This window comes from Acinonyx jubatus, chromosome A2, assembly GCF_027475565.1.
Source record: "Acinonyx jubatus isolate Ajub_Pintada_27869175 chromosome A2, VMU_Ajub_asm_v1.0, whole genome shotgun sequence".
In the NCBI taxonomy this organism is placed as follows: domain Eukaryota; kingdom Metazoa; phylum Chordata; class Mammalia; order Carnivora; family Felidae; genus Acinonyx; species Acinonyx jubatus.
In genome coordinates, this window is record NC_069383.1 from 155,795,326 (window position 1) to 155,805,607 (window position 10,282).

At 62.2% G+C, this 10,282-nt stretch overlaps 1 protein-coding gene across 6 annotated transcripts in view; it reads left to right on the forward strand.

Annotated features, from left to right (window-relative positions):
- The window catches only part of ADGRL1 (adhesion G protein-coupled receptor L1), a 42,233-nt gene that overhangs the window by 27,103 nt on the left and 4,848 nt on the right, over window positions 1–10,282 (forward strand). For 3 of the 6 annotated variants that reach the window (XM_053219745.1, XM_027050077.2, XM_053219742.1), the window contains 13 exons: window positions 2,932–3,732; window positions 4,529–4,843; window positions 5,538–5,641; window positions 5,952–6,137; window positions 6,449–6,487; window positions 6,681–6,864; window positions 7,036–7,158; window positions 7,681–7,895; window positions 8,191–8,361; window positions 8,810–9,019; window positions 9,115–9,335; window positions 9,543–9,609; window positions 10,045–10,136. In XM_053219745.1, the coding sequence (XP_053075720.1) occupies window positions 2,932–3,732; window positions 4,529–4,843; window positions 5,538–5,641; window positions 5,952–6,137; window positions 6,449–6,487; window positions 6,681–6,864; window positions 7,036–7,158; window positions 7,681–7,895; window positions 8,191–8,361; window positions 8,810–9,019; window positions 9,115–9,335; window positions 9,543–9,609; window positions 10,045–10,136 (2,728 nt within the window). Of the gene's footprint in view, window positions 1–880; window positions 1,506–1,687; window positions 1,773–2,931; window positions 3,733–4,528; window positions 4,844–5,537; window positions 5,642–5,951; window positions 6,138–6,448; window positions 6,488–6,680; window positions 6,865–7,035; window positions 7,159–7,680; window positions 7,896–8,190; window positions 8,362–8,809; window positions 9,020–9,114; window positions 9,336–9,542; window positions 9,610–10,044; window positions 10,137–10,282 lie in introns of those variants that run through there. The other 3 variants (XM_027050078.2, XM_053219743.1, XM_053219744.1) reach the window with 2 other exon arrangements.

Genomic DNA, 10,282 nt, shown 5'->3' on the forward strand with positions numbered 1-10,282 from the left:
ACGGAGCACCAGTTTCCCCCACCCCCAACCCCCATCCTTGACCAGCCGGGGGCCCAGCCCTGGGGAGGGATGTCAGCTGTCCCCAGCCCTGGGAGGGCAGTCTGCCAAATTGGGGGGGAAGGGGTGGGGGTGGGCCTCGCTGTGGGGGGAGCGCGGGGTGGGGGAACGTTTTCTCTGGTTCTGAAACACTTGCAAAGCTGCAGTCAGGGTTTCTTCTGGGCTGTTTTGGTTAGAGGACCAGGGAGAGGGGGGTTGGGGGAGGTACAGGCCTGGTCTGGGGACTTCCGTGAGCACCGTAATTTCTTGCAGGGTTAACCTTCAGCAGGGGAAGGGGAAAACTCCAAGGTGGGGTGGAGCTCTCTGGCGTTTGGTGTTGGGGGGGCGGGGGTGGCACACTGCCGTGGAAGAACTTCGAGGGTGGGTGGGATATTGGAGATGGCCCAGCGCTCCCCTGAATTTTGGGGGGAAATGACAGCTTTGAGGTTGGCCACGGGCGAGCCATCCTTTCGGGGGTCGCTTTTTGCCTTGAAATTACGGTGGTCTGTGGAGCATCCCTTTGAGGAAGGTGGGGCGGGGTCCCTCCGAGCTGCTCCCCTCCCCCTGCCCTCCCCCACCTCAGAGAGGCCTGGGCAGCCAGCCCAGGCCCCCGACCCTCACTGCCCCGCCACTCTCTCCCTCTCTCTCCCTGAGACACTCTTCTTACAGGCCCGGTGGTGGTTTGGACCCTGCAGCCCTGGATCTTTTCTCTTCGGGGGGGGGGGTGGGGGGCTGGGGGGGAAGGGGGGAGGGAAGAGGAGGTGTTTGGGAGCTTGGTGCTGGGGAGGGGTCCTTGCTGTCAAAGGCCCCAGGCAGACCCTTCCTCATCTTCTCCCCCTTCCCCGGGGTAACCTCTAACCACGTTTTCCTCCTCCACACCCTTCTGACCAGGTCAGGCTCTGAGGCCTCCCACCGCCCGCCCCCCCCCCCCCCCCCCACATAGACACATCTGCTCAGGGGCCACAGAGCTGGCAGGGGTCCTGGCTTGGGGAGAGGGGAGACCTGGGCACAGAGGAAAAAGCTGGAGGCCAGGTGTGCGGGACACAGGGCGCAGGCCAACCCCTCAGGGCACTGGGGACAAGGAGATGGTGGAGCCCTAGGGCGCAAGCCAGGATCCCTCTGGTCCCTGCTGACGTCTGTGTCCCAGGCTCCCCTCCCCCTCCTAAAACAGGGTGTGCTCCTGGCTGCTTTGTGCCCAGGGACCCTCGGGCCAAGCCGTCCCTGATGCTGTGAAGGGAGGGCTGGACATCCCCCCACCCAAGCCTGGTGAAGAGGCTGGACGTGGGGGAGTGAGGAGTGGTGCCTGTCCAAGACCCTCTTGCCACCGGGGCTGCCCCCCAAGCCCGCACCAGGTCCCAGCCCTCCCTGTTCCCCCTGGGGCCAGCTGCTTTGGTGACAGGCCAAGCAGGAGCAGAGAATTCACTGCAAACCCTCACCCTGGCCTGTGTGTGGGTTCGGCCAGCAGGGAGGTGAGAGGGAGGCCCGGCCATCCTGGAGGGAGGGGCGTCTGGACATCCCCACTCCTGAGTCCAGACCCCTACCGGGTCGGTGAGGGGAGGCTAGGAGTAGGTGGCACCGGGGTGTGACGGGGCAAGGGTGGGCAGGCCAGCGGCGGCCAACGAGATGCAGTTGAGGTTTTCCTCCTTTTCAGGGAATGGGGGGGTGGGGCGGGGCCCCCCACCTTTCTGACATCAGCGGTGCCTTGGTCCCTCCTCCCGAGCCGGGGATGGTCGCAGGTAAATCGGGGTCCGGGGCAGGGGAGGGGGCGGGCCGGCTGGGGCGGGCTGGGTCTTTATCCTAGCTCCTGGTTCCCTCCCTTGCCCCCTCTGAGCTGGACCTGGGACTGCCCCCCCGAGGGACCCTCAGTCGGGCCTGGGCCTTGGAGTGAATTCTCTGCTCACCCCTCTCTCCTCGCCAGCACTAACCCTTTCTTCCCAGGTGGTCTCCAGCGTGCCTCCCTCGGAGCCAGGACCTCGCCGAGGCCCCCCTACCTTGTCTCTCTTCCCTCCACGCAGCTCTCCTTTCCCCTCCCCAACTCTCCCGGGAAGCCCCCTCCTTTCCCATGTCCCCCAACCTCCCCCACCCCTGTGCACCAGTGTCAGTGTCTGCTGCTGAACAAACCCCATGAGAGACCTTGCCGGCTGGGGGCAGGGCGGGGCACCATCAGGGAGGGGCTGGATTTTTCCAAAAACCCTTCCTCACCTGCTGATTTCGTGGGTACTGGGTGGGGGGTGGGGGCACAGGCTGCATCGGGAACCCTGGGTGCCTCCTCCACCCTGGAATAGGGGGGCACTCCTGACACCCACTGTGGGTACGGAAACATCACTCTACCTTGCAATTTTTGTGGGGGGTTGGGGGAGAGGGGAGAAAGAGTTAAAAAAAAAAAAAATCTGTCCTGGTGTGGTTGGTGAAGGATGGGACCCTCGACCCATAGCTCTTCCGTAGGGGGCTGTGACAATGGTAAAGGAGCAGGGCACTGAATCCCTGGAGCCTCAAAGCCACCAGTGGCTTCAGTGAGGAGATCTTTCCGCCCCCACTTAAGGCACACGAAGACGACTCTGGGAGGGCTCTTGCCAAACCCTTCATCCCCAGCCTGTGGGGTCTCTAGCAGCCAGGGAAGGAGAGGGGTATCACCGCCCCACACACTAACCCTGCTCTTAATGGCCTCCAGGGTTGACCTCTCCAGGGAGAGGGGCAGCTGGGCAGGGCAGGGGTCCCAGCCCGGAAACCCCCTTCCCATCACCAGCCCTACCAAGCAACCGTGACTGCAGCAGCAGGAGGGGACAGCCTGGCTACCCCAGGCCGCGTGACCAACTTGCCTCTCTCTCTCCCCCTCCCTCGCCTCTGCGCCTCCTCTCCCCATGTCTTCCCCGCCCTCCCATCCGCCCGGCCCAGTCTTCGTGTGCCCAGGGACCCTGCAGAAGGTGTTGGAGCCCACCTCCACTCACGAGTCGGAACACCAGTCTGGCGCCTGGTGCAAGGACCCGCTGCAGGCGGGCGACCGTATCTACGTCATGCCCTGGATCCCCTACCGCACGGACACGCTGACCGAGTACGCCTCGTGGGAGGACTACGTGGCCGCGCGCCACACCACCACCTACCGCCTGCCCAACCGCGTGGACGGCACGGGCTTCGTGGTCTACGACGGCGCCGTCTTCTACAACAAGGAGCGCACGCGCAACATCGTCAAGTACGACCTGCGCACGCGCATCAAGAGCGGGGAGACGGTCATCAACACGGCCAACTACCACGACACCTCGCCCTACCGCTGGGGGGGCAAGACCGACATCGACCTAGCTGTGGACGAGAACGGGCTGTGGGTCATTTACGCCACCGAGGGCAACAACGGGCGCCTGGTGGTGAGCCAGCTCAACCCCTACACGCTGCGTTTCGAGGGCACGTGGGAGACCGGCTACGACAAGCGCTCGGCGTCCAACGCCTTCATGGTGTGCGGGGTCCTGTACGTGCTGCGCTCCGTGTACGTGGACGACGACAGCGAGGCGGCGGGCAACCGCGTGGACTACGCCTTCAACACCAACGCCAACCGCGAGGAGCCCGTGAGCCTGGCCTTCCCCAACCCCTACCAGTTCGTCTCCTCCGTGGACTACAACCCTCGCGACAACCAGCTTTACGTCTGGAACAACTATTTTGTGGTGCGCTACAGCCTGGAGTTCGGGCCGCCCGACCCCAGTGCGGGTAGGCTTGGCTGCCCTGGGCTCTGCCTCCTTGGTTGCTTGGCGTGGGGTGGGGGTATACTGCGTGCTGACAGCGGGGAGGTCAAAGCCAAATAGCACGGGACAGAGGCTGGTCTCAGCCTCTCAGGTCGTCGTCACGGCTTATGGGGCGGGGATCGTTCCTGCCTTTTTACGTAAGGTGCAGAAACTGAAGCACTGGGAGGGTAGTAGGGGCGTGCTTACTTCTCTGCCGGTCTATATCCAGGGCTCTGAGCTCCTAACCACTAAGTCACCCCCCGCCTGGCCCAGGGGCCTGGGCACTTTGGGCCCAAAATCTTGGGTGAAAGCCTGGGGTCAGTAAAGACGCCAGGACTGAGTGTCCCTGGGCAATCTCATTTTGCTCGCTCAGCTGCCCTCAGCCAGCTCTGAGCAGCCCCAGGGAGCCCCATCTAATCCAACCTCATTGGCAAAATGGGGATCTGAGGCCTCCACCAGGATTCGGCCAGGTCACAGAGGCCGGAGAGGGGAACAGGGATGGCAGGTGGCTGTGTTGTGACATCCTCTTCCTGGCCTGTGCTCTCTGGTTGCTCTCTCACATCTCAGGGTACACTCAAGTGGATTTTTACTGCCTTTTGATGTTTTTGGTGGTCTTGGGGGCAGAGAGAGGCCAGGGGAAATCTCCCAGACCCAGTGGGGACCAGGACATCCTCCCACTTTAGGGAACATGCTAGAATGCCAGAGACCCCGTGCCTGGGCACACCACGGCAGGATCCCGGGCACAGGGGTGACTCTGCCTTGGATACCCTCTTCGCTTCCAGGCCCAGCCACTTCCCCACCTGTCAGCACGACTACCACAGCCCGACCCACACCCCTCACCAGCACAGCCTCGCCCGCAGCCACCACCCCGCTACGCCGGGTGCCCCTCACCACACACCCTGTGGGTGCCATCAACCAGCTGGGACCTGACCTGCCTCCAGCCACAGCCCCAGCTCCCAGCACCCGGCGGCCCCCAGCCCCCAACCTGCACGTGTCCCCAGAGCTCTTCTGTGAACCTAGAGAGGTGCGGCGGGTCCAGTGGCCGGCCACCCAGCAGGGCATGCTGGTGGAGAGGCCCTGCCCCAAGGGGACCCGAGGTGAGTACAGAGGCTGCGGCCGCCTCACTGTGGCTGGCCTGGGGATTGGCCAAATCTGGTCTGGCCGGGGAAGGGGTCGGGAACGTGTCCGCCACTCAGCTTGGCCCAGGCACACTCCCTTGTTCACGTTCCACGCCCAAGCATGGGCTTTCTGAGGACAGGGGTCACGCCTGACCTCTGCAGCTGTGCTCTCAGGGCACAGGAGCAGCTCAGTGAGTCCCCCTGCCCTGTCCCCTCTTGCAGTGCCGGGCAGACTGTGAAGGGAGCCCACAGGAGGTGACTTGGGCCCTGGAGCAGCCAGTAGCAGCAGCACAGAGAGCAGCTCGAGTGCCCTGTGGCGGGGGGGGGGGGGGGGGGGGGGGCAGGACCCCGTGCTCCAAGTGGAGCGATCCAAGGGGAGGGTCTGAAGAGGCTTCAGGGAGAGGGAGGGCTTCCAAGATGGACTTTGCTAGAAAGTTCCATTTCTGGTGGGCAAAGATGGAAGGAGGAGGAACCAAGAGGGGGAGCTGAGAAGTGAGGGGTGGCTTACGTCACCTCAGAGTGATGTCTCTCTTGACTGTCCGGCCCTCTTCGTGTCTGGTCTTCCGTGTTTCCTTCACCTACTTGTTCTCCTCTGTTATCTCTTTTCCCTGCTGTGGCCCCTTCTCCTCTCCTTCCCTGTGGCTCCCTTCTCTGTTCCTGTCTGTCCCTGCAGGAATTGCCTCCTTCCAGTGTCTACCAGCCCTGGGGCTCTGGAACCCCCGGGGCCCTGACCTCAGCAACTGCACCTCCCCCTGGGTCAACCAGGTGGCCCAGAAGGTACCAGCAGCAGCTGCCCCTTCCAGACTGGCACATTGGCTTGCACACTGGGCCCTGGGTGGCCGGGCACAAGGCGCACTGGGGGCAGTAGAGCAATTGGGGAGACAAATAGGCCGGCAGGTCTGGGAGCCAGGACTGTGTGGGGTCCCCTCCCTGGCCTACTGCGGGAACAGAGACGGGTGGGGAGGGCAAAGAGGCCAGAGAGAGAGGGAGGAGAGGGGCCAAGCAGGCTGGGCATGTTAAAAGGGAACATGCGGGAAGCAGTATGGTCTCTGAGGTAGCCGGGGGCCCCTACTCCCACCTCACACAGATCAAGAGTGGGGAGAATGCAGCCAACATTGCCAGTGAGCTAGCCCGTCACACCCGAGGCTCCATCTATGCGGGTGACGTGTCCTCCTCCGTGAAGCTGATGGAGCAGCTGCTGGATATTCTGGACGCCCAGCTGCAGGCCTTGCGGCCCATTGAGCGCGAGTCAGCTGGCAAGAACTACAACAAGGTGGGGCGTGGCAGTGGGGCCAACAGGGTGGGGCAGTGCCCTGAGGGTTCAAGAAGAGCCAGCCTGGTACCTCCACGCTGGACTGCCACCCATGGTGGTCAGAGAGGACCGGTCCTAGGCATGTTGGATCTTCCTCTTGAGTTGCCCTGGATGGTCCTTAGGGTTGGGGGTCCCTTAGGAATAGGTCTTGCTCGTGGCCCAGCCCTGGGTCGGTAACAGCTGCGGAAGAGCAACCTATCTGGGGCCCGGACGTGTCAGCCTGGGGGGCTGGGCGGGGAGGGAAATGACAGCACCTCTCTCTCTTTTCCCAGATGCACAAGCGGGAGAGAACCTGCAAAGACTACATCAAGGTGAGGCCCAGAGGGCTCCTGCTGGCCAAGGCCGAGCAGCAGGGGAGGGAGAGCTGGTGAGACAGCCCTCATGGCTTCTGGGCAACACCCCAGGCAGCACTGGGGCGGGAGGCTGAGAGAAGGGATGCAGCACCCAGCCCAAGGAACTGGAGGACGTGGGGGGGATCACAATGCCACCCCCTCGCCTGTGTAGGCTGTGGTAGAGACTGTGGACAACCTGCTGCGGCCAGAGGCTCTGGAATCCTGGAAGGACATGAACGCTACGGAGCAGGTGCACACAGCCACCATGCTCTTGGATGTCCTGGAGGAGGGTGCCTTCCTGCTGGCCGACAATGTCAGGGAGCCCGCCCGCTTCCTGGCTGCCAAGCAGAATGTGGGTGAGTGCTGCGGTCATGACCAGGGCAAATTCAGGTGCAAATCTTGAACTGTGAGGGCTGCAGCCCAGAGACCACGGGGGATGCCCTGGCCTTGGGCCTCTTGCCATAGCTGGGCCTCTGGACTGGGGATAGACCGCAACCACATCTGTCCTGCCATCCCTGTCCCCACAGTCCTGGAGGTGACAGTCCTCAACACCGAGGGCCAAGTGCAGGAGCTGGTGTTCCCCCAGGAGTACCCAAGCGAGAACTCCATCCAGCTGTCCGCCAATACCATCAAGCAGAACAGCCGCAACGGTCAGTGCCCAAACCCTGGGCTGGCATCCCTGCTTCACTGGCAAAAAACATCAGTTCTTAAATTTTAGTGGTTTTGAAGAATCCGAGAAAAGGGTGGGACCCACAACACACAAGACTGTCCTATATTCAAGCTAGCATAATATTTCAGGGGATTCGTGGAGTCCTCCCTCCCGCCCCCCAAAGCCCCACAGCACAGGAACTTTGCAGTCTGCCGGGCTCACTCCTGTGTAAAAGCAGTCTACTCTCATAACTCAGGGAGGTCTGTTCCATTTGAGACTAAGGCTCAGAGAATGGGGATTTCCTCAAGGTAACACAGCAAATGAGGTGGGGCTGGGGACACGGCCCTGTCATTTGGAACCGTTTACAACTAACTGAACAATGGTACACAGAAGGGCTCCCCAAGCCCCCCTCACCTGGGCCACAGCCTGACTCCGGAGGTCCTGCTGGCCGGTGTGGCTTTTGGTGGGGGGGGGGTGCTGGCCAAGGACTGATGGCTCGCCCTGCCATGCCCATCGTCCCCAGGTGTGGTCAAAGTCGTTTTCATCCTCTACAACAACCTGGGTCTCTTCCTGTCCACCGAGAACGCCACAGTGAAGCTGGCAGGTGAAGCAGGTACAGGTGGCCCAGGCGGCGCCTCCCTGGTGGTGAATTCGCAGGTCATCGCGGCGTCCATCAACAAGGAGTCCAGTCGAGTCTTTCTCATGGACCCTGTCATCTTCACCGTGGCCCACCTGGAGGTGAGCTGAGGCATCCCCCTCCCTCTGTGGGGGTCCCACCACCTTCCATGTTCCCAGCCTGCATATTCTCCCCACTATGTGTTCACCCACCCCAAGAACAAGTTACGATCCCTTTCTGGGACGCCGGTCCCCCGGCCTCCATCTCAACAGCTTGGGCCATTTGTCCCCGGAGACCCCAGACCGTCACCTGGAGCCCCGGCCCCTTTTCTCATGCTTGTCACCATCCCGGGAGCTGGGTGTGGGGGCCGGAACGGGATTCCCTGGACCTGACTTCCCGGCCACCACCACACGACAGGCCAAGAACCACTTCAATGCTAACTGCTCCTTCTGGAACTACTCGGAGCGTTCCATGCTGGGCTACTGGTCAACCCAGGGCTGCCGCCTGGTGGAGTCCAACAAGACCCACACCACGTGTGCCTGCAGCCACCTCACCAACTTCGCCGTGCTGATGGCCCACCACGAGATCGTAAGCTGGCTGGTGCTCCGCTCCTCTGGGCAGGCCCACCTGCTCTCCTGGCCTTGCATGGCAGAGAGAGCACTGCATGGACAGTGCAGGGAAGGCCAGCTTCGTGGGCATGTGGGCAGGAGGGGGGCCACCAGCCTTGCCTGGGGCATGAGGCCGTATGTCTGGTTCTTTCTGGTCACGGTCCCACCTTCTCCCTTCTCTGGAGAAGCAAGTCGGTGTCACCTTCGTCATCTCTCCACAAGCCTTCCAGAGCATGAGGAAGCGAGCGTGCCAGCCGCAGAAGGGTGGGGGCCGGCGAGCCGGCCAGGGGGCAGAAGGCCAGATGGGCAGCACTGGTGGTGCCCGTGACCTATGGCCTTGCTCGCCACTAGTACCTGACTGAGCCCAGAGTGAGCCTGGCTACACGAAGGCCACAGGTGCTGAGTGCCCCCCCCCCCCAATCCCCCAGTACCAGGGCCGCATCAATGAGCTGCTGTTGTCGGTCATCACCTGGGTGGGCATCGTGATCTCCCTCGTCTGCCTGGCCATCTGTATCTCTACCTTCTGCTTCTTGCGGGGGCTGCAGACCGACCGCAACACCATCCACAAGAACCTGTGCATCAACCTCTTCCTGGCTGAGCTGCTCTTCCTGGTCGGGATCGACAAGACTCAGTATGAGGTGGGCTGGGGCTCAGGGACAGAGGCAGGCGGGAGGAGAGGCGGCACCGGCCCGGGTGGCTCCTCACCTGTGGTCCCCGTCCCCGCTGCCCCCAGATCGCCTGCCCCATCTTCGCTGGCTTGCTGCACTACTTCTTCCTGGCCGCCTTCTCCTGGCTGTGCCTGGAGGGTGTGCACCTCTATCTGCTGCTGGTGGAAGTGTTTGAGAGCGAGTACTCCCGTACCAAGTACTACTACTTGGGGGGCTACTGCTTCCCGGCACTGGTGGTGGGCATCGCGGCTGCCATCGACTACCGCAGCTATGGCACCGAGAAGGCGTGAGTGTTCCTCCTCCCAGCACCCCCCCCAAGTCTTTCCTCCTGCCTGGCTCTCTGCTCAGCAGTACCTCTTAGGCCAGGACCCTCAGGGCACTGGCCTCCCTCCTCCTGAGATCTAAGGCCACAGCAGAGTCCCTGGGGACTAGGATTGGGGAGGGGGGAGGGCTTTCCCGCCTCTCGTCTACCCCAGCCCCACTTCCTTTATAGCTGCTGGCTCCGAGTGGACAATTATTTCATCTGGAGCTTCATCGGGCCAGTCTCCTTTGTTATCGTGGTAAGTAGGAAGGTGGTACCCGCCAGTACCATGTCTCCGTTCTTCATGCAAGCTAGCCTTGACCCCTGAGCACCCCCCACTCCCCCCGAGCCTTGAGAGGGCTGGTTTGACCACCATTGAAACCGAGCAGCCAACCAAGAGGACAAGAGCATAGCAGGTCCGTAAAGCTCCAGCACCGAGGCCCATCCATCCAGGCACTGTGATTTGAGCCCCTGCCTGTGTCAGGTGTGGGCCCTGTCCTCCCAGCAGCAGGAGCCACATTAACAGTTGTTACCAGTCAGCAGACACCTGAGCACAGGTACATTGGCAGAGGCAGCCCTGAAGAAGGAGGGTTGAGACTAAGACTTGGCCAGGAGCTCACAATGGGAGGTGGAGGGACCCCTAGCCTAGCCAGTACCACGTGTAGCCTAGCCCCTCCCCTTGTCCCACCCCCAGGTGAACCTGGTGTTCCTCATGGTGACCCTGCACAAGATGATCCGGAGCTCATCTGTGCTCAAGCCCGACTCCAGTCGCCTCGACAACATTAAGTGAGCAACCCTTCTGCACACCCCTGCCCCTGACGTCTCCATACTGGGCCTGGCCTCTCCCGGGGCTTCCTAAAATGTGGTGCTCTCACTTTCAGTACCACACGATGTGATTTTAAGGACAAATGTGGTGTTTTATTGTGCCTGTT